The sequence below is a fragment of the Gambusia affinis genome, linkage group LG12 (assembly GCF_019740435.1).
Source record: "Gambusia affinis linkage group LG12, SWU_Gaff_1.0, whole genome shotgun sequence".
Taxonomy (NCBI): domain Eukaryota; kingdom Metazoa; phylum Chordata; class Actinopteri; order Cyprinodontiformes; family Poeciliidae; genus Gambusia; species Gambusia affinis.
The window spans coordinates 12,327,986-12,352,152 of NC_057879.1; the positions used below are offsets into that span (position 1 = coordinate 12,327,986).

The following is a 24,167-nucleotide window of genomic DNA, read 5'->3' on the forward strand; positions in this document are numbered from 1 at the left end:
AGCAAGATGCTTACAGCTCATCACAAGACACACAAACCAAAACGCCTCACACAAATCTAGACTTCAAGAAATACTTTACTTAGTTTATTATAAGAATATTGATCATATTTTTGGTTTGCAAAGGGGAAAAAAAATACATTACAGTGTTTAGGTATCTTGCACACTAATTTCATTTGGTTAAACAGGCATTATAACCAATCAAGTCATAACAACGTTTGCTTATCCAGTCGTACAAAGCTCAGTAAAACACGCCTATTTGTATAAAATGACAATCACATAACAGTACTCACCATTAATTTCATTTACACCGAACACACACACACACACCACTGTTGGGAATTAAATATTAAAATGTTGATGTTGGAGAAGAAATAAAACACTTTAGGAACTTATAATTGACCGACTGGTTATGCACACCAGTCAGCCAGGACATGGAAAGCATTAGACTGATTATTTTAGGTCCTTATTGATGAGGTATGCCTAATTCCACATTCCTTTATCGTCACCTCTGCTTAGCAACCAAACGTAAAAAAGAAAAGATGAATTGTGACCCATAATAATTGCCACCTGTTAGTAGTTTTACTTTTGTGGCTGACTGGTGTGAGTCATACACACCATGAGGGATATGACAACAGTTGTTAAACAGAACACGTAAAATCAGGTTGCAAAACCTTATGTGTGAATTACCATTAAGTCACAACGACAATCATTCATTTAGTGTCAAAGGTCAGACATGACAGGCCTCAAAAACATCTGTTAAAATCCTTAGCAGACAGTGAATTCCTGTATTTTACTGCTGCAATATTCATAATTACTTGTGCTGGTTGGGTAACACTGAAATGTGTTAAAAAGATACTACGACTTTCTGATGATTATGATGATCGCTGGTTGCCATAGCTGCAACACCGTTGGGAAAACCTCTCGGATTGAAAGTACGTACAAACGAACACACAGACCATCATCAGAGCTCCTAAACTGCAGTGAGCCGCAGCTGAAAAAGCGCCTCAAACCCAAAGAGAGCCGACAGGAGGCCAGAGAGGACGGCAGTCTGACACCAATGACAATTCACTCATGGTTTATTTCCCTCATGACGACCCGTCCTCGGCGCGAACACTTCATCACTGAAATAATGTTAGGAGGTATGAGAGAGCGCAACAGCGAGGCTAAATTAAATTTCACAAGCAGCATGATGTGGCTTCTTTCCAAACAGAAATAAAAGGTGACAATACAAAGTATTGAAGACATTAGTTACTGTGCAGCTGAGCATCAGCACTGAGGAGCAAGCTGAGCCCTTCTGTCATTTAGTCCAGAAACTCGAGGCTTCAGCTGTTGCTGTGCCTCCTCAGGCAACGCGACTGCATTTGGACGCCAATATTCACAACAAGAGAGGCGCCTCTTTGTCATGGCTCGTGGTTCCGACTGTCCCATCCCCCGTCCCATCCAAGCACGTCTGCTTAAAAGCCAAAGTCCAGTCGTGTCTGTCCTCAGTTGTCCTTTGTCAGGTAACCCATGTGTGCGTTAGTGAGGAAGTCACAGGTGGGGATGCTACTGACTGCTTGGTGGATGTTCATGGCGGTGATCTCCCTCGGCGCCCTGAAACCCAAACGGCTTCTTGTGAGGATTTTATCTAAAACTCAAAATTATGAAAAACTGGCTGACCTATTGATGATTAATATCATCTAATTTTTAGTGTGTAGTGCCAAACGAACCCAACATTCCACAAACTAGAACGGATTATTTACTTCAACTGTACCAAAAACAAAATCTCACAAATGCAGTGTGCATAATGACTTGTTTGTCTGCACCAACTTCATAAATTAAAAACAATAAATTCCTTCTTGTGACTGAGTCATCTTGCTATATTAAAATAAGTTTATGATTGGAGCAAACTGACGACCCAGATAAGCTCTAGACGTAACAAATACAGTCAGAAGTGGAGAAAAAAGCTGACCTGTTTGGAGGAGATTTAGCGTGGGCCCCTGCCAGAGCTTCTCTCAGGATGTCGCTGGCAAACTGCTCTGTAGCCTGACACACACACACCCACACACACACACACAGAATCATAATTAGATACAAAGAATCCAACGGCCCACCAAAGTATAAAGAAAAAACTCAAAGTATATATTCAGCAGTGTGAAAAAATATTTCACTCTTGCACTTAAATGTTTCAAATCCTTTAGCTAAATCGTCTCAAAAATAAGCAGTTAATACAAAAAATAAGTTTTAAATAGTGATTTCCAACATTATACCACCGACGGTTGCGCCGGTGGTGGGAGTTCCTTTCGCACAGCGGGCCTGATTACTGCCAGAGCGGTAGAGTCGAGGAACCACTCAAATTGAACCTGTCCAACAACATGAAGTAGGCCAAAAGATCTCAAAAAACAACACATTGAGTCTAATCTAGAGAAAGGTAGAAATAGATGACAAAAAGTCATTTCCTATCTGAAGAAAGTTACTTAGTCATTCTTTAAGATATGGGGCTCACAACTGTAAAAATATGATCTCGATGATCCCACAAGACAAGACAATGGTGGACCTTTATGTAAAGTTAATGCAGTGCTGCAGAAAAGACCATCACACTGACAAACATGCTGGTGTTTCTTGAGTCGTTTTGCTTCTTCAGGACCTGAACGACTTGTCCTAATTATAAGAACCTTAAATTATGTTCATTAGCAGGAAACCACGAAGAAGAAAGCTGGCTTCATGTTGGGACCTAAAGTGATTCATGCAGCAAAACAAAATCTGCAGCTCATCACATCATATTTAGCGGTGTACCTTCATAAAGCTCTGACAGCAATCAGACTGTTTTCATTCACACACACTGTGCGGTTAGTACTGCTTAGATGATACCAGTGACTGTAGAATAACTGCTTTCCTTCAGAGCCTTACTGACCTTCAAAATCATTGCTTCGATTACTGGAGCAAACACACTCTTCTCCACTTCCAATGGTTGAAACAGTACCCCGATCTGAAGGAGACAATTAGACATTGCGAGGTTTCCCAAACAGTAAACACAACTGGTGAGCTTCGTAAACTTCGAGTGCCGCTCCAAACCTGCTGGGCCGTTTCGCTGACGAACTGGGAGGATATGCAGGGGCCAAGGAAAAACTTCGGCTCCACATCAGTTTCCTGCTCCTCCTCTTTGACCTTCAGCTTCTGGCAGGGAGGAGTCACCGTGACAATGTCGACTATTTCATCATCTTCCTCTTCGGGTTCGGTCTTCAGCAAGGCTTGCATCTGCTCTAGCCGCAGCAGCAGCTCGTCATAAGTGCTGAGGGTCGAAGGGCACTCTGGAAACATATGAACGTTTAGGAAATGGGTTGTTTCTTCGATAAGTTCAGCACTGAGATAATTGAAATATCACACTCATTCACAGCACAAAGTGAGACAAAAATAACAAGAGGCTGATTATCATCATGCTGTCTGCCTCGGCATGTGACTCACTGAGCTAAGCAGCTTCGTCTCTCACCCTTTAGAGACAAAAGACGGAATAAGTGAGATCTCCTCATCAACAGAATTACAGATAAACAAAAAAGAAGAGCACTCACACCGACCACCTTCACACACAACAAACCAGCAAACATATCACTGTATGAAGTGCTAACTGCAGAAGAAATACACCCACATAGTCAACACTCCGCAGGAAACAGTCACCCATTGAAAGCAGTGGAATGAAATCACTAAACCAGAACCAGAAGACCGTTTTTTTTAAAAGATGTCCAGCAAAATGTCCACAAGCAGAGGCAGAAACCTACCAGGTTCGTTATCGATTTGCGTGAGAATGTCCTCGATGGACTCGTCGTCATTCCTGTGTTGGGGTTCTGGGTCAGGTGGAGTGTAACCCCTCTGCCGGCACCACTGTACAACCTCTTTGGTCTTTGGCGGTGTGAGGGCCTGTAGGCGGGGCGAGTGGTCCAGCACGTCCTGGACAACCCGCTTCACTGCAACGGCTCGCTGAAGCTGCAGAGACGCATACAAATTATATTCACTACAAATAAACTGTGTTGAAAAGACCGACTTCTGGCTTTGATCTTTTACTTATGAAGCTGTTAGCAAACCAAGCCATCTTGGTCCACAGACTGCTGTCGTTTCTGGGATGTTAACCCTATCAATCAATCAATCAAATTTTATTTGTATAGCACATTTCAGCAGCAAGGCATTTCAAAGTGCTTTACATCAAATCAAACACAAAATACAATGCAACATAGAATCAACAATAAAAACACATCAATAAATTTGCAATTGATTACGTTTCGAATACAACTCTAAACAAGTGGGTTTTTAGTTGAGATTTAAAGGAAGTCAGTGTTTCAGCTGTTTTACAGTTTTCTGGAAGTTTGTTCCAGATTTGTGGTGCATAGATGCTAAATGCCGCTTCTCCTCGTTTGGTTCTGGTTCTGGGGATGCAGAGCAGACCAGAACCAGAAGACCTGAGAGTTCTGGAAGGTTGATACAACAGCAGCAGATCTTTAATGTATTGTGGTGCTAAACCATTCAGTGATTTATAAACTAACAACAGTATTTTAAAGTCTATTCTTTGAGCTACAGGGAGCCAGTGGAGAGACTTTAAAACTGGTGTTATGTGCTCTATCTTCCTGGTTTTAGTCAGAACACGAGCAGCAGCATTCTGGATCAGCTGCAGCTGTTTGATTGATTTGTTGGACAGACCTGTGAAGACGCCGTTACAATAATCAATACGACTGAAGATAAACGCATGGATGAGTTTCTCTAGATCTGGCTGAGACATTAGTCCTTTAATCCTGGAAATGTTCTTCAGGTGATAGAAGGCCGTCTTTGTGACTGTCTTTACGTGGCTCTGAAGGTTCAGGTCAGAGTCCATCACTACTCCCAGGTTTCTGGCCTGATCGCTGGTTTGTAGTTGTAATAACTGAAGCTGTCCACTGACTCTAGATCGTTCATCTTTAGGTCCAAAAATAACTTCAGTTTTGTTTTTGTTCAGCTGGAGAAAGTTTTGGCACATCCACACATTTATCTGTTCTAAGCATCTGTTCAGTGATTGGATGGGTTCTGAGTCTCTGGTGACATCGTAGTGTAGAGCTGTGTGTCATCTGGATAGTTATGGTAGCTAATGTTATTTCCTGTTATAACCTGAGCCAGTGGGAGCATATAAATATTGAATAAGAGGGTCCTAGGATTGAACCTTGGGGTACACCACATGTGACCTTTGACCTCTTTGATGAGAAGTTTCCAATTGAAACAAAGAAATCCCTGTTCTTTATGTACGATTCAAACCAGTTAAGCACTGGACCGGAGAGTCCGACCCAACTCTCCAGTCGATTCAGTAATATGTCATGGTCAACAGTGTCAAAAGCTGCACTGAGGTCCAACAGAACCAGCACTGTGGTTCTCCCACAGTCCGTATTTATATGGATGTCATTGAACACTTTTACGAGGGCAGTTTCTGTGCTGTGGTGAGACCGGAAACCAGATTGGAAGGAGTCAAAGCAGTTGGTTATCGTTAGGAAGCTATTTAACTGTTTACACACAACTTTTTCAATAACTTTGCTGATGAATGGGAGGTTGGAGATCGGCCTGTAATTCTGCAGTAGTGATTTGTCTAGATTGTTCTTTTTTATCAGTGGTTTGATTACTGCCGTTTTCAAAGCCTGGGGGAAAACGCCTGATGAGAGCGATGAGTTTACTATTTGGATCAGATCAGTAGCAACAACAGGCAGAACTTTCTTAAAGAAATGTGTGGGTAGAACATCCAGACAGCAAGAACTGGAGCTGAGTTGACTTATAATTTCCTCTAGGGTTTTATAATTAAGTAGTTGAAATTGGGTCATTTTTTCTGTATTTGTTTTGTTTGGGTTCAGTGTTGGTTCTGACTTTATAGTGGATGTGCAGATTAATCCTCTGATTTTTTGAATTTTCTCTGAAAAGAAACTGGAAAACTGGTTGCAGGCAGCAATAGACTGAAATTCAGGTGGTAACGTGATAGGAGGATTTGTGAGCCTGTCAACTGTTGCAAATAAAGCTCGAGCATTGTTAATGTTTTTGTTTATGACATCTGCAAAGAAGGCCTGTCTTGCATGTTTGAGTGTTAAATGATAGTAACGTAGTTTTTCTTTATAGATGTCATAATGAACGTGAAGTTGAGTTTTACGCCATTTTCGTTCTGCCCTACGGCAGAGTTGTCTTGCAGATCGAACTGTTTGTGCATTTCTCCATGGAGATTTCTTCTTACCAGACACAACCTTCATTTTAATTGGGGCAATGGAATCAATGATATCTGAAACTTTAGACTGAAAATCATTTACCAACTTATCTACGTCATTACAGCTTAAGGGTGAGGAAGAAGAGTAGATTTGATTAAATGTTTCTGCTGTGCTTTCAGTGAGAGAACGTTTTGTGATGGTTGCTGTTTGTCCAAGTGGATTAAAGGATAAAGAACTTTCAAAGATAACAGCGAAGTGATCCGACAGGGCGACATCAGTTACAGAAACATTGGAAATATTCACACCCTTACTGATAACCAGGTCCAGTGTGTGTCCTTGAGTGTGTGTTGCTTGTTTGACATGTTGTGTTAGACCAAAAGTCTCTAAGATATTAGAGAGCTTTTTAGCCCCTCTGTCTTGGGGGTTGTCAACCCTACTTGTGCTTCTCAATCAAATTGTTCTCCCCAAAAATCTGTTGGTGTCATTTGCTCTTCAAACGCTTGGTTTAAAATTGTAACAAGTGAAACACGTCCGATCACAAGGTCCATCAGAAAACTCCAAGAACTCTATAAAAACTTCAAAAATCAGGGTAGCGTCAGAACTCCTTTCATTAAGTGTAATACTGCAGTCATCCCACTACTTCCCTTCCAATATCGATGCTATGATTCTTCTGCTCACTTTCAAATCTCTCTTCTACTTTGAATCTCCTTGATCTTCTGTGCACCATCGCTCATTTTGTTCTCTCACCGCTTCATCTGCTGACCTGCTTACTAAGAGCTGTGGAGTATTAGTTGAGTCAGTCATTTTGAAAACACCTTTTTTTTTTAAGTTGCTTGTAATGCTTAATGCATTATAAACTTTACGTTGTGTTGCCTGTTAAATGTTTGGTGCTTTTATTAGCAGTTTTCTGCCATGCCTTTAATTGTAATTGTGTGTTCATCATGAGTATAAAATGTATTATTATAAAAGATAAACCCAAAATCATAAAAGAGCAAGTAGAGTCTGTTAACACGGTTTCATCAACTTTAAGCTCCCTAAATCAGGAACGAGTTTTGAATTATCCATTTCCGGGTTTGCCCCATAGATGCAAAAGTAGAGCGTGTTGCAGAGACAAGATAGTCTGTGTAAGTTTTTGATGAAGCCGCTACAAAGGGACAAGATGACCAGGCAAAGAAGCACAACTGACCTGACAGACACAAACACGAGGCAAGCAGAGAGCTCACCCAGACATGAAGCAGCCTGGAGACAGATTATACAGACAATGCTGCAGACACGGCTCATTTTAACTTAAAAACTGGAACATTTTTAAGTTACAGCAGCGACTTTGTGTCTCTCTAAGTGAGCTCAACCTGAATGTTTTATGAGTAAAAGCCTGATCACGTAAAAGAAATAAAAATAAATTAAGACAATTAAAGTGGTCGAATGCATTCTTAGTGTTTACAAGAAAACTGACTGTGAAATGACTTCATAATTAGTTAAAGGCATGAATAAATCTGAATATTATTTACCTCTGATGCTCTGCGCTTGCCAATATTCCAGGAGTAATACTGTTCTACTGAAGAGGCACAAAATGGATGGGAGTCTTCGGCTAAACGGAGAAACATAATTTCAATTTGTGTTTAGTAAAAGCACAAGTGAAAAACAATTTCAAACCTTTCAGGTAGTTTTTATATAAACGGTGTCATATAAATGTCACATGAAAGCTCAGACTACTTACTTTTATCTGGTACAATTAGAGGGAACTTCTTCACTACAGCAGTCAGCAGCTGCATCATTGTTTCTATGTGCTCGGTGCTGAGGGGAAAAAGCCGTTGCTCTGGTTACTTAATGCATTCAGTCTTGATTATTTTAATAAATGTATGACTTCTGGCCGTGGCTCCAAAACTCCTTTTTGCTGTGGTTGAAGTGGCTCACCTAACTTTTTCACTTCGGTGCAACTTTTAGTGCATCCACATTTTACAGCTCCTTTATCACCAGCTTATGCTTCTATATCTTTAAGAGTCAGTTATGCAACTTCCAGTGCAGATTCAGCTTAACATTTTGGACACATTTGTCACAGTAAACAACTATTTTTTTTTAAATCTGTTGAGAACTTCCAAAAAGTACTCAAGTTAATGTGCAGAGAATGATATTATAGAAGTAGTATTACTAGTTATCATTCAATTTATTTTTTTCTCTTTAGTAATTTCTACACAACTCTCTCACCATCAGAGAATGCATTTTCTTTTCTTAAGTTATTATGATAATTTGAAACAGATATCTATAGAAGATGAGATATTGTGTCTCAATAGAAAATTATCAGAGAAGCCACTGCTCAAGACAGACAGAAATCAAATCTTCCTTTATAACCAATGAACAAATCAGTGTTAACGATGCGTCAAGCACATTTTGAGTTGTGCATTTTTTCCCGAGCTATGATTTGCAAAATTTACATATTTGAATTTACTAAATGAATGTCTGTTTGTCAAGACTTCATTGCAGCCTGCAGCACAAACATAGAACCCCTCCTGCTCCAAGACTGTTGTGTTTCTACGAGTAGAGAAGGTCTTGCAAATTATTATAATTAGCTGGCTTAAATTTCACAGTTCATGTTTTGGCCTCTTATTGCGAAGATTTGATTTTTCATCTGCTCTTTAAAAAAAAAAAAAAAAAAAAAAAAAAAAGACCAAATGAATGTCTGGGAACTTTAGGCAAAAAGCCACGCCATAATGGGCAGAGAATAAGCAGATCCTCGACCAAAATGGACAAATAAATCTGACAGACGAACCAGGCAGTTCTGAAGCCTGCATACATCCAGCTGGATGGTAACTGACCCTGAATTAGCTGCAGGCAGAGTGAGTAGAAGAGGCTGAGGAATGAAGGCATCCTAAAGCCCTGCTTCTAGTGTCAGTGCTCAGCAAAGAAAAATGTGTTTATTTATTTATTTTTTTGAAATGGAGCTGTTCCAGTGAATCTGTTTGTCCTTACTTGATCAGATCGTGTGCAGAGGTGTCTGCGCCTTGCTCCTGCTTAACAGCAGTAGCTGCACAAGGGACATGGGCTGAGGGTGGAGCCGGCGTAGAGACCGGCGTCGACGGACTGGCTGTGATGGCGGGACCAGCACTTGGTTCCGTTTTCACTGGGGCAACAAAGAGCGAGAACAGTGAGACACAGGAGTCAAAGGTCACACATTCTATGAAGTTAAAAGTAGCTAAAAAAAAATTTTTTTTCAAATTGTTAAATACAATTTCTGCTCATAAATAATCAAGAAGAACATTTAGCTTTCTCAAAATAAACTCGGGGTTGAAGGAAGGCTGAATGTCCAGCTTTATTTTATATTTGTCAGAGCTGTTTGCTGCTGTGCATTAAAGGTTTTGTAGATTGTTAAAGTATAATTACGCCTCCACTCCTAAGCCAGTGCAATAACAGATGAATGCCATCAAAATAATTGTATGAAATTTTTTTAAAAAGTCACTGATGCAATGACTGAATAAACATACAAATTATAAATCACACCAAACTAAAGATAAATTGGGATCCTATGTGGGAAATCTGGAATTATTTCAGACTTCCTGGGGCCTAAAACTGAAAATTAACTTGATGAGATTTTAAGATTCTGTAGAAACAATGTTTTGTTTATCATTATTTTTATCATCCTGATTAATGATACATAAAATGGAGATGGGTACAAAGTGATGAATCTGAGACAGGATTGTGGGTGGACTGAGGATGGACCCGTCTCACCTTGTGCCAGAGGCGGGACAAGGGAGGAGGGGATCTGGCTGGCGGCGTTTGGGGCGGCTCCGGCTCCGGCTCCGGCTCCGGCTCCAGCTCCGGCTCCAGCAGCCCCATGGGGCGTCAACGAAGAGGAAGAGGAGGAGGGAGTGTTGGAGACTGGGCCTTTAGACACCACTACGCACAAAGAAGACACACTTTGTATTACTGGCTCATTGGGTAACTATAGTATGCATAAAACTTTGATGAAAAATGATCATATAGATCTTGCAATGAAAAAAAATCTAATATAAAACTGAGTTTCTGATTTAAATAAAACTATATATTAAAAACTGCTCAGCTTGTTCACTTGTAAGAGATATAATCCAAAAAAAACAATCAGAATTTTATATGTTTCTCCTTCAAAATCTTTTTTTTTTTTTTTTTTCACCTTACCTTTACCAACAGGCATGAATATGGTCTGCAGCCCAGGAGACCCAGAACCAACTCCCAGCTGCTTGAGCTGGTTAGCAGGGATTGTTAAGACTGTCTGCTGGGAGCTGGAGCCTCCAGAGTGAATCTTCAGCATACCTGCCAAAAAGAATTTGTTTTATATGCAAAGTCAGTTTTACAGCTCTGGCCATCTGCAGACCAACACATCAATGTGTTTTTCTAACAACCTGACAGTGCAGCACTTGTCTTTCCACCTCCAGTTGCCACCCCGCTGACTAATGACGATGCAGAAACTAATGGCGTGCCGCTGCTTTTGGGCACACCCACCACGGCGCCCACTCCTGCTCCTTTGGACATGCTGATGACGGGCACATTTGTGACCCCTTTAGCAAGCGTCACGACCGCCCCGCTGGAACTCGAGGCGCTCTTCGTCACAGTGGCAGCTCCTTTGACCAAAGAGGCAACCGCTGCCTTGGACAGGCCGCCGCCCCCGGCTGCGCTAGAGCTCTTGGCTGCACTGATGACCGCTGCTTGGTTGGCTGACACCAAAAGTGAGTGAGGCTGAGAGGCAGGTTTCCCGCCATCAGCAGTCTGCGTGGAAACACACAAATCGTCAGCTGCTGACCAAAAACTAATTTTAGATAATTAAAGCTTTCTTTTTCTTTTTTTTTTTACTAAATGTGCAAGTAATTTTCTTCTCTCTTTCATTGATAAAGCTGAATCGGTCAGGATAGTTAATGGACTTCCTTCATACATGAGCAACTGTGTAATTCAAGGTATACATCATACATCAACTGAACAAGAACTAAAATTTGTATACCTCAGAACAAAAAGCAAAATATCAAAAGGGAGGATGTACAATAAATCTCAATTTGAACACCAAATGCAGTGCAAAAACAAAACAACACAGCTACCATACCTACCTTGTAAAGGCTGAATATAAATCATCATAAATGGAAAAAAAGATGGCTGTCTCCACAGAGAACATACAATGAAGTGGCGCTAAACTGAACGGAGGAAGTTACAATTATTCAGACTCAACCATGTGAGATTTCACAGCAACATACTGTCACCAAGATGGCAGCTTGTGTATGGAAAAGATGTGCAAGCATAAACTTGTTCTGCTGTATGTTCAGTGATAAACAGTGTAGATCTGTCTACATTATCCTTTATGCAAAGCTACAACATTTAGGCTAAAATCTAATTAGACCAGTTATTCACCATGTAAGCCTATAAAGCAGCATTAAGATATTTTGCCAAAATAGTTAAAAAAACAGTCACTGCAACCTTTTCAGTATGTTTAGTATTTCCACCCCTGCAGATGCTCTGCTGTGTCTGTATGTGTCAGGCAGGTAGAAGGCACCAAGAGTCTCGTTTTGGGTATATTTTCTGTAACAATCTGCTGGAGTGAGTCATCTGCAATGGGGGCGCGGGCTGGAATTTTGATGGAATCAGGTAAGGAGGAATATAAACACAACAGTGTGACGGACAGTCTCTGTGGCTAGACATTTTTATTTTACTCAACTGATGATTACGCTGATTATTGACTTCTCAAAGAAGAAGAAGAAAAAAAAGAGACATTTGGTCTCACAAAGAGGGTTATGCTACGTTTGAATTATTTGTGTGTGTTTTTTTATGGCTGAGCATTATGTTGCCATCACAACTGTGTGCAATATGCACATCAGAAAGGACTGTTTGGAGTGCAATTACTGTTGGCTAATATATTTCAAGTGTTATGAACTTGAGTTTTACACGCTAATGCAATATTTAGCCAGTTGGACAGTTTCACAGCAGCAGTTTGACACAATGAACAGAAATAACATTGCGCAAAATGCTAAAGGTCACAGAGTACTGGAGGCACAGAAGAGAAGGTGAGGAAAGGAACAAAAAGGCATATGTAGCAATTGATATTGACATTGTAATATTAAACAAGGTTATTCTGATATTGTGCAAACCAAATTTTCATTATTTGAGTTAATGAGGTCTAGCGCCAATCCAAACCACGAGCAAGGTTAAATCCTCTTCAGTTTCCTCTTCAATCATGTCTGCTCTTTTCTGATAAACACATCATGTGTTTGCAACAAGTAATCATTCTGTTTCTCCTATATTTCTTTTGAACTGATCAAAAAAACATTAGTTGCATTTCTACCATGCATGTCGTCACCTATTTTAAAGATAAAACTGCTTTGTAAGCATGTTTTTTGTACATGCTTACAAAAAACATGTCACACTGAATTTCCACTAATTAAATTCCTCCTTAAATCTGGTTAAACTAGCAAAAATAAATAGGAGATGAGAAATATCTAAAGTCAACTTTAAACTTTTAAGTTCCTGCAGTTTGGTTTAAAAATGGCTTAAAAACACCGCAGTGATGCTCCCAAATGAGTGTAAAACATGCCTGTTGTTGACTTGCTGCTGCCCCTGCTGCACTAACAGGAGTGGAGGAAGCAGCTGTGATGACTCCCCCCGTCATCCTCAGTGTGGTGGTACCAGGCTTGGACATGTGACCCGCTCCTGCTGCTGTTACAGTCTTCACAGAGCCGTCGGACAGCTTAAGCTGTGCTCCCTGTGAGCTGCCAACAACCTGTCGGTCATGGCAAAAAAAAAATATCAGACACGTTTATTATTACAATCGATATTAAGCTGCAAAAAAAGGAGGTGAGGCGTCATCAACAACGTAATGTTGTTTGGTGCTAGTAAACACCAAACAACAACAAACAAGACAAATCAGAATCACACACTACTAGTTCAAGTACTGCCCAGACCTCTAGGCAGGTTTTCTCCCCAACCTGAGCCAAGATGGCCGCCTTCTGTCCAGCCGTCACCCGGATAGCCTGCTGGGTGGAAGTGGCTGCAGATGATCCTGAATGACCTGCTGAACTGGAACTGCCCTGCTTCCCTGATCCCTGTGATGGCTGACCAACCAGGAATGTACCCTAACAACAACAAAGTGATGTAACAGAGAGCCAGTCACACTGTGCAAATGAGTATTTGGTAAGTTGTAGTTTAGAGGATTAATTTTAGCGTTTAACAGCTGAAGTTCTCTGCGTCAATGCAATAAAGGTTAGACATAAACTTCAGCTCATACAGCCTTTAAAATATGAAAAAAATGACATGTTGTCAAAACATCTATTAAACCGTTACAATAAAACAGGGTTTCATTATATGAACTACTAAAATTTTATGCATGGTATTAGCATAATACAAAAATCCATTGACCTTAGCATCAAACCACAATTTAAGTCTTTACTAAAGTACGCACTAGGTCTTTAATTATTCACACTTCTGTGAATAAGTTTAAGTTATGATTTTATGTAAAAAGCGCATGTCTGTGAAGTCCTCAGTGAAATCTCAGCAGATGGTCATTATATAACCAGATACAGCTTCTAATTAAGTGCAAGGTTTGTCCTGAATATTAAAATCAGAGAGAAACTAAGACTACTAAACTAAGAAATGAAATCCCTGTTTTGCAACTGTAGTGCAATGAAGTAGATAACAAAATATTACTGTAACTTTCTCCAGTTTCATACAAATGAAAATGATCTAGTACGCAAAACAGGTAATGATGAAGAACCATCTGTTTAGTAGATCCACTTAAATCACAGATGCATGAGGAAGATGTTCTCTTCAGAATAATCAAACAGGAAACCTCAATGCTGTTTGGTTCTCACAGCAAAATAAAAGAACCACAATGCTGACCCTGTTTGACATTCACCAGAAAAACACAAACATAGACTAGAGGTAAAGAGTTTCCATCGATTGCTTCGCAGAGAAAAAAATGAACTGTTTACCCACCTGTGGGGTTTGTTTCAAAATGTAAGATGTGTAGGAGAGGTTTGAAGGCAGACTGCCTGAAGATGAGGAGGATGAGGAGTTCTGAGAGCTGCTTGTACCTGCTGACGGGCCGCTCTGGGACTGGTGACCTACATAGCAGAGAGGCACATTCACATCAACCTTGAATCAGATAAACAGTCTTTTTCTTACACATGTGCAGTATTAAATATAGTGCTTTATTAAGATGAGAAGAAATGCGGAGGACAGGTAGCAATAAATTACTCGAGCTTCCTTTCAACGATACTCATTAAGACACAACTCAGGTTTGCCTTGCAGTTTTTGAAAGCAAAGGATGAACTTTTAACACACTTTGTTTTGAGGATATCTTCACTTTAAGGATACAAACCAGTGACGTAACTCGTCTTACTTGCACCAGAGGCTCTGAGGATGGCTCCTTGTGGAATGAGAAGCAGCTTCCCCTTCCCTGACGGATTCTTACTGTTGGTGGTTAGGTAGAGTTTGGTACCTGGAGGCAAATTAGCCAGGTTGGCTAAATTGTTTGCTGGCAGCTGAAGAGTGGCCATTACTACAAAAATATACAGAAAGAAGACATTTCTTACTTTTCCAGGTCATACATTGTGTTTATTAAAATATCGTTACAATATCTTCCTATATAAAGGGGCAATTTTACACATTATTGTAATGGACAATAGCGTCATTGTGCAAAGTTATTTGGCAGTGATTTTAATTAGAAATGCAGAGAAATCCGTGGAAGACTGGAATCAGTAGATTTTCAGCTTGATTGGCCCTAATCAGTGACAGGTTGATCAAAACACTCAAAAATCCTGTCCTTTCCCAGCCAGTAAACACACCATACATACATTCTTTGATTTGGAAATGGTGAAGGAGACTCAAAGTTATCTGTCTCAATCAGGCCTTTAAGAAGTCTGATTCCATTTACTAATGCTAATCAAGCTAATCTCTACAATAAAAGTCTAATAAAAAACTGAAAATATCGACTTTGTAAAAGTTTTTTTCTTCGCTTTAAGATGGCAGCGATGATTAGATATTCAAAATTATGCCTGTAAAAACATGGAGCTTGTATATTTGTGAACTCTGACCTCCACTTTTGCCGCCTGAACCACCGGCAGCCTTGGCGCCACCTTGCTGGGCGGTGATGCTCCCAGTGCCACTGACAATGGCTTTAGCAACGCCCTGAGCCAAAACCTGCTTCCCGGCCATCACCTTGGAGACAGAAGGGCTGCCCTTTGCAACCAGAATCTGTCCGCTGCTGATGGCGACCTGTTTCACCGAAGACTGAAGCGTTGAGCTCACGGGAATACCCAACATCTTTAACAACAAGAAGTATCAGATTAGCTTTATGAATCGTTCACTGGTAAATTAACAAGTGGATCATTATTCCCATGAATTATTGGTGAGACTCAGAGTTGAAGTAATTGTGACCTTGCTAGTTGTGGACCCGGTGGCCTCTCCGGTCCGTTTCTGACTCGACATTGAGATCATGTGACCTCCTTTCACTGCGACAAACTGGTGGGCTGCAGCAGCAGCAGGTTGCTGCTGGCTGGTTACTGTGGAAACCATCTGCTGTTGCTGTGTTGAAACTTCCCCGGGCTCCTGCTTGATTATAACCTGCAAGGAGACACATTGAGAGAGAATGTAAGAGGACATGCCTCCCATAAACCACAGGAGGCAAAGATATTAAAGCCATCAGGAAATCCACTGTAAACAATATCTGGAGCTGGAGAAATATCATATAAATGATAAATATGATGCCTTCTGACTGGGAACGATGATGCTCTTGTGGCTTTAGTAGACTGCTGAGAATTAGGAAGCGCTTTTATGCCTAAAGTAATGTTTTTGTGAGGGGGCCTCATCATTTATTCATAACATGGATGATTTTACAATTTCCATATGTTGCCATTAGCTGTTGTGTTTAATAAACAGCAGATGCTGGAACTTTGAAATGAGAGAAAACATATTAAGACCAATAAAAATAACTTCTATGAAGGAAGGTCGGGATAATGAGAATGTGAGTAGCGAGGTATTTTCATAGCATCCAATAGAGATGTTTCTTGTACCACTGAAATGTGCAGCCCCTCCCCCATCCCCAGAAATATGTCCTATTTAAATACGTGCCAAGATGCTCGCATCTGCTGAACACCCTGGGCTTCTATTAATACCACACTCCTTTGTTAACAACACCGATGATAAAAAGTGACAAACTGTGTGGCGTTTTAGCTCAAAACGATTTATGGACACTAACTCACCTTGACCCCCGATGAGAGGAAAGTGCCGGTGTGAACTTTAGGTCCTGGAGAGCGGGCGCCTTGAGCCTGTTTGACCGAGGGGCTTCCTGTGTAGAAACGCAAATATAAAACGCACTGGGATGAGAGATTGCTCAACAGGATTCCAATCCATTTACCAAATCTGCCTGAGCTGTGCACTTATAAATTAAGTGTAGAAGCGGCTGACTGCATGTGTGTGGGTGGGAGTGTGTGTGTGTGTGTGTGTGTGTGTGTGTGGAAAAACAATGAAGGTGAAAGAACTCTACGTTGTGATGTAAGCTGAGGATGTTTGATGAGTCAGCGGTTTCAGTTGCCGTGACCATGTAGACCCTCTGGGTGCTTAGCGAGTACGCACTCATTTCCCCTGGTACCGAGATTTGATCCTTCAGTCAAGAGCAATCAACATTGATGTGGAAAACCTGATGTGAGCACCATGCGTCATCCAGTCTAATCAAGCCATGAAACACATCAGTCACTATGGTAACCACGTATCCACAAATTATCCTGCTGGATCAGTGCATGTAATAATAGGGCTATAAAAGCATAGAGAAAGGGAAATAAAGTATTGTTCATTTCCTGCTTCCAACTGCAGTTGTTGTTGCATTTTCTACATCCATGTGGGTGGTTAAAAAGCTTCTTCTTAACTTCATTCCAGGTTTGCTTCTGATTCTGAACAGCAAACAGTGAAGCTGGAGCTGTACCTGCAGAGGCAGCAGACGAGGACGCCATGCCGATCACCTGGCCGGGCTTATCGACGATAATGTACGGGTTGTTGAGGACAGAGGAGGCGCTCTGCTTGCTGTGGACAGGGGTGGAGGTTGTGGGTGTCCGGGGCAACGGCGAATGGCTGGGAGTAGAGATGGGTGAACCTGAAGGTGTTGAAGAAAACCAGCTCAGGGGAAGGCAGAGATAAAAGAAAGCAGAAAGAATATGATCCTATATCATTTTCATGTGCTTCCTTTTTGTAATATTTTAGTAAACCCAGAAAGAAAGAAAGAAAAAAGTTTCTCTGTTTGGAAGATTTGGGCTGTATTTGTGGTCGAACGTGAAGTCTTTGAAATTTCAGCTCACGGTAATTAACCCTTGACACCAAGTCCGTTGTTGTCAAAGAGTATACAATGAAAAGTTTTTAATGCAATTTATTGTTCTTAAAGGGAAGTCAAAATCATCCAAGATCAGCGTCAGCATAAAACTTCTCAAAATTGGAAACTGGCCACAGAAATCTCACAGAAAACTGCTTTTTTCTGTTACAAATAGATCACAAACTTTAATTTGAACCATTTCTAACACAATGTAAAAGAAAAGCCTTATCTGTCTTTTTCTCAGTGAACAGTCCTCTACAATAGTTCAATTAAATAACAGAAAAAGACAATAATACTGATATTAAGACGCCTATGGTTCACTGAAGAGAGGTGTTGTGTACTTCAGTGTGTTACAATGACATTTCACAAAATGCCTCAGTAAGGCAGGAAGCTGTTTTGAAAGAATTTGATTCATCATCCTAACTGAGAGGAAGCACTTACCTGAGACTATTTTGCAGCTCATGGTGATTGGTTGGAACGATTTCCCTGGAGACTCTGCAGGACTGGGCGCCTGTCCCTGGGGAACTATTTTACAGCTTGCTGTGATTGGCTGGAAGGCAGAGTTACCAGGGGAACCGAGAGTGACCCTGTCACCAGGTCTGGGTCTTGTTGGAGTGCGTTCACCAGCAGCAAGGCCTGGATTATGTCCACTTGCAGACTTCGCTATCTCCGCTTTTAATAAACCTGCAGACAGAAGAATCCCTTGATGCATGACTAGTTGTCAAAGAAACAACATGGACAAAATGGACGAAACTCTCTGCAATGATTTCATCCAAACTGTGACTAAAGATGCAACGTAAATTAAAGATTATACCAACAAAATTATCTCTAAAACAATATATAAATCAGCGAGTAGTGAAACCAATTATTCTGCATTTCTGCTAAAATTCCTGTTTTGTAGCTGGTAGTTCTCTTGGTAGTACCTTTTTCTGCACCAAAATCATGAGAGACAGGAGAGCTGGGGTGTCCATACGTCTGTGTCAGAGAGGCTGTCGACATGGGGCTGGCTGCTTTTAGAGACGCTTTGTTGGACGATGAGGAGCGCTTAGGGATATAGTCTTCCCCAAGAGAATCTCTATGAAGTTCCACGTCAACCACCTGAAACAAATAGAGATGTTTTTTAGAAGTGGACAACATGGTGATGCAGAACCTACAGAATTTAGATTTTGATTGAAAAAATCTACAGCATTTGCATTTGAGCAAAACATTTGTTTTTTTGTTTTTGTTTTTCATGGAACCTGACATTTGTTTTTGTGGTTCTTTACATGTTTACAAAACACATTATAAAATAAAGAATAAAAAAAAAAAAAAAGAAAAATTGACAAATACACTAGCTGACAGGTAAAGCATGATTACATCTGAATCTGCAAAATGAAGCATAACAAAAGCAATCAACTCGTCAATATGTCTTAAACCAAACTAAAAAATGAGGGGGATTTGGCTGAAGAAACATAAAATGATGCATCGGTGGATATTCTAGAGTCTAGACAATACTGTGATTCCTCAAACTTTCCAAATCATCAACAGGTTTAAAATCGAATATGGTTAAATTTCCTGCCTCTCCTTGTTGTCACAGCAAGGAAAATAGAAAAAAGGAACCAATGTGCACATCTATAACTTACAGTTTCTGCTCCCAGTGTCTGCAGGCCTGTGTATGTTCTGTCCAGCTGCAGAAACACAAGAGAAGTTAAACAATTAAACAGGAAATCTGTAACTATGACACTCAGATAAACACAATAAATACAATTAATGTCAGTAAACGGTACAAAAACTGGTTCATGTAGAATAGAAAGGATGTGAGCAAATATGATTTTATACTTTTATTTGTGTCTTTTTCTGAATACCATATAATTAAGTGGTATTAACTGAAGTGAAATCAAGTAAATGAGGGCTTCAAATCGCCTAATGAGAAAACTACATAAATGTTAAAAAAAGGGCATTAAAGAATACTGAAATGCTGTCAGAAGAAATAAGCAACCTTAATGGAGATTTGGTCCAAGGTCTGACCTTTAACTGGTGGATGATGTCAATGCGTTTGTTGCGAGAGTCTTTGAAGTGGATCTGGATCCTCACAGGAAACTCCCCCCAGCCGCGTCGCGTTAAATGAAAGGGAGGCTCGCTGAGAACAGGCACATCGAAAAGCCCCAATTAAACGTCACCCGAATACAAATCAAAACATTCTCACAGTTTTCTGACTCCGCTCCGGTTATTAATCTCTTTAACGATCAATGACATGAAGATCTTAAAACTCTTCTTCTTTGAGGTGTGAAAACAAAAAGGCATGCAAATGTTAGTTTATTTTAGATTTCTGCTCAAGTATAGCCTAATAGTTTAAACTTTACTTTTATGCTTCAACCTTAACAAGACTGAGGCTGTTTGAGAGTCAGCAGAGGGCATCGCGCATGCTTAGAGTTCACGGAGCATGAACACTCGAGTCAGTCAGGGGGAGCTTTGAAGCTGCTGCCGCTGCAGCACCAGAAGAGCTTTGTCAGCTCAAACAGCCTGGAGGCCACAGCTTAGTAGGAGGAGTGATGAATGATGATAGTTTCTGTGGAAGATCACTATTTATGATCTTTAATCCAAGCTGCAAAAGCCAGAAAACTGCATTATTTCCAAGATATATCCAAATTTAACTGTGAAGGACTTGGATGGACTCTACATGTTAAATACGCTGCTTCTCAATTTTATGGTGACCAAAGACTAGTTATCATCTCAAAACACAAACAGTATTTTACAGAGTCAAGAGTACATAAGGTGCTGCTTTATTATAGATGCACAAGAGGGCACTATTTGTTATAGTATTTTCTTAAGATTTCTGTTTACTGCAGAGTCACCAAACTGTTGTCCCACTAAGAGGTTGACCTAAAAACTCTGAATCACGTGTCGACTAATGAATACTGTCTCTTATTACGCAAGTGTTTTCCAGAATTGTTTTCCTGCTGACAAAGAGGTGGAGCAAACCCCCTTTTCTTTTTCTTCAGCGCAACAACAAAAAACTTTCAAATCAAACATCGTGTCCATGGGCAACATGGCGGTGTGAAGGGGAGAACACTTCCTGAAACAAGTTTGTCCCCGTCTGTCTGGCTTCTATTGACGCCTCAGGTAACCACATGAAACAGCAATCAAGAGCTGCTTTCTGTGAGAAGAGGAGGAGCTCTGCCCGTGTCTCTCATAACGTGTTCAGAACTGAGGAGTGTTTACATGCACTGTTGATTTCTAAATACTGAGAAAGATTCACACAGGAACAAACCTGACTTCCACCAGATCGTTGGGTTTGTAGCTGGGATGCAGAAAGAACCAGACTTTCTTCACAAAGTGGTCGATGCTCGGCTCTCTCCTCGAGCCTCTGACGTACACCATCCACTTATGGGTCGACTGATCGTTCTCTTCCCGCTTATCTGGGGGGATGTACCTAACAGCAAAAAAATAGCACAAAACAGAGAGATCAGTAACTGTTTGGTTGTTTAATATAATCCCTGAAAAAACTGAAATGTGTAAGGAAGACAGAAGGGAGAGCTGGAAAAGATTGTTTTCCTTTCTTTAACTAAAATCTGTACAACATAAGGAAAGGGGAAATAAATGTTTAACTTTAACTGCTGGGATGATGATGGGGATACAGCTCTGCAGGCAACAAAATATTCAACATTTTCAACATAATATACATGAGCCCAACACACACAAAATAGAGAAGAAATGTAGCCCCCCAACACGGTTAGCTTAAGCTCCATAAAGCAACAGATTGAGCTTTGTGGGATTATGACAACTTTCATCTCATGGCGCATAAAGAATCCACCAGAAATTGTAAGTTTTGTGGGTCACATCAGGCCCAAAGGGAAAATAAATAAGATAAAACATGTTTTCAACCTTTATCAAGACTGGGCTTGTCCTAAAATCAAATTGTGGCTCCACTCTTGGGAATAAAGTGTTGCACAAGATCAGTTCATCTGTGTGGTTCAGATCACAACCACCAGCTGCTTGATAAGTTCATCTTGTTCTTGTTTGTTTTGGATTTAGAGATTATACACGAGGCACTCTCCATACCCATTAGCACCCCTGATAAACATGTGAAAAGGTTTGAAATGCTCATTTTAAAACAATAGTATAAAGTAAATAACATATAAATATATGTTATTTATGCCAGTAGAGTTCACATTTTGTCGTAAAACTATCCAGTTTAAACTACCCACAACCGAAGATGTTATTTTTTCTTTAAGAATACTAAATTTAGCTTTGATTATATAATTTGTTTACCAAAAACATGAACTAAACAGAGATATTTTAATGGAACAAAGTAAACTAATATTTGAAGAAAAGGAATCTGTAAATTATTGTTTATCTGAAACATTTGAGATAAACATGTCTGCCACATGAGCAAAAAAAAAAAAAGCATACAATTTCATTATATTTTTCTGGATAATATTTTGTTGAGCTGGAAATATATTTTCAGTCAATTCTCAGCAGAAGAACAGAACATGGATCATCTCTTGATTTAGCCAGGTTCAACGAATGATCTGCTTTCAAGTAAGAGTTTATGGATTTTTGTGTTTCTGTGACTATAAAGTAAATAAGACAACAAAAACATGGTTAGTAAAAGACTGCGTGGACCTAATTTTCAACATACTAAGACAGATGATGATTTACAGCAAGATTGAGTTCAGTTTTGTTGCATACTTGGATACGTTTCCGACAACAATGGTCTTCTTAACATAGAGTCTGGAGGCTTCATCTCCAGTAGAGTGGTAGGTCACCCTCTGCTCTACGTCCATGGGTGAAGGCACACCAAATGTGTCCTAATAAAAAAAAAAAACATTTAAAACATTTATGACATGGAACAGCTATGGAAAGATCACAGACCGTAACATTTCATTAAGTCAAACTGACTTTGCCTGTGTTTCGTCCAGGTCTGCGCTCCTGCTTGCTGCTGTCCTCTCTCCACGTTCCCTCTCCGTTCCTCTCAGTGCCGTCTCCTTGCTGTGAGAGAGATTCACACTCTGAATGGGCCAGGGATTGTGTTTCCGAGCCCTGGTTGAGAGGGGAAGAGGAACGGGACGGAGACTCCAGGAACCGACGGATGGCCGGATGGTTCAACACTGCAGGGTCACTTTTCAAGGTGTGCTAGAAAAATGCAGAGAAAATATGATCAACTTTTGCAATACTAAATTATTTTCCCATTTCGCTGTTTAACATCTGTGTAGTTTTGGTTGTTTCATAGTTAACTTTTTAAACATTTATTACTGATCATGTGCCAATTATATCCACCAGTAAATGCTTTGTAAATGCTATGACGATAATTTTCCCATCATCCAATCAAGGTTTACTACACATAAAGGTGGTTGCAGCACTATATGTATGTATATTATCTATCAACAATACATATCCTATAGTTAATTTGATTTGATCAGACATTATATCAGATAAGAAATAAGAATGAACTTCCCAAAAATCAGAACAGTAATCAAATCTTCTGAAATACGCATAAGTTTAAGTAGTACATAGGTACAAAAATGAATCAAGAACGGGACTAAATGTCTGTAACTGACCCAGAACTTTTTTTTTCTCTTGGACCTATAAAAGCTATTTGCTCAAAAACTATTAGAAAATACCTCTGGGGGCTTTGTTATTCCAGAACTGGCAAAGTAATTTGCCACTATGCATGCCCGTAGCTTGTCCATCATCCTCCTGGCTTCATTTAGGCGCTGCAAATAAAAGTTGTATTAGCAAAGTCTGCTGCAAATTTTAAAAATAAAAATAATAAGAATATGTAATTGAGAAACACATACCTGACTTATAACATCTATTTCATGCTCTTTGTTCTTCATTTCCAAAGAAAACTGCTCCCTAATAATGTTTTCAATTCTCTGTACAGTCGCCTCTCGAGCTGAGAAAAATATATATATATATTTGTTTTTTCGTTTTATATTTCAAACCAGAAACATGCAAATAGACGTAGTACTTCACATTATTAACTTACCATTATGTTCAGCCGTTTTGTTTCTTTTATTACTTTGAACCAGTGAAATGTCATCATAGTCTGGGTCGTTGCCTTCTATTTTCCTTTTAATTCCTGACATGTTTACCTAGAAAGAAGATAAAACAAGATGAAAAGCAGATTAGGCTAACGGTGGCTAGTCGTTTCTATGCTGTTTGGGTAGTTATGATTGTTGTTACCATCGCTTAGAGAAAGTTCAATCAGTTACAGCAAATGATTGAAGCTAACTCTGTAGCACGAACTACCTTGGGAGGTGTTTGCTACACAGGGCTAAAGGTTTTAAACTCAGTGAATTAGCTAACATCATGAGTGGGTGTAATAAGCACGTACATAAAATGCTATTCTATTGTACCCAATAAATATAAACACAATTGTGCCTGCTATTCGTGCAGCAGACTTGACAGTCACGTTAAGGAGCGCTAACCTTGTTTGCTAATTTAGCTAACATTGGCACATGTTTGTAGCCACCGAGTCCGACTACATGAAAAGCAGACTTACTGAAGATGTCTGTGCAGTGCAGTAACAATGCTTGTTTTAACTCAAAGCGAGCACATCCTTGCTGTAATCGTCCAGTACTCGTGTCTTGCTATTTGCTAAATCTCGAGCTGCACATGTATGCTAACTGAGTAGTGTAGAGTTAGCCTCGCGATTCACCAAATAAGCCACTGAGAGCCGCTGTTCTACAAATGAG

General features: G+C 40.1%; 1 protein-coding gene across 2 annotated transcripts; it reads right to left on the reverse strand.

The window, feature by feature from the left end:
* Positions 1–57: 57 nt before the first annotated feature.
* yeats2 (YEATS domain containing 2) lies at positions 58–24,145 on the reverse strand. 2 transcript variants are annotated; one of them, XM_044134414.1, is made up of 30 exons: positions 23,975–24,145; positions 23,459–23,564; positions 23,268–23,365; positions 23,091–23,183; positions 22,369–22,602; positions 22,159–22,277; positions 20,738–20,899; positions 19,495–19,606; positions 19,110–19,154; positions 18,411–18,585; positions 17,929–18,171; positions 17,107–17,274; positions 16,388–16,473; positions 15,564–15,749; positions 15,221–15,449; positions 14,527–14,685; positions 14,121–14,248; positions 13,115–13,261; positions 12,724–12,909; positions 10,553–10,916; positions 10,329–10,463; positions 9,903–10,070; positions 9,147–9,297; positions 7,897–7,973; positions 7,688–7,767; positions 3,756–3,960; positions 3,055–3,290; positions 2,894–2,968; positions 1,952–2,025; positions 58–1,593 (listed from the first exon to the last, which is right to left on the reverse strand). In XM_044134414.1, the coding sequence occupies exons 2-30, from the start codon at positions 23,556–23,558 to the stop codon at positions 1,485–1,487; spliced, it is 4,344 nt and encodes a 1,447-aa protein (XP_043990349.1). In that variant the 5' UTR covers positions 23,559–23,564; positions 23,975–24,145; the 3' UTR covers positions 58–1,484. The 2 variants fall into 2 exon arrangements, with proteins under 2 accessions (XP_043990349.1, XP_043990348.1); XM_044134413.1 differs by having other exon boundaries at positions 14,518–14,685.
* Positions 24,146–24,167: the final 22 nt, after the last annotated feature.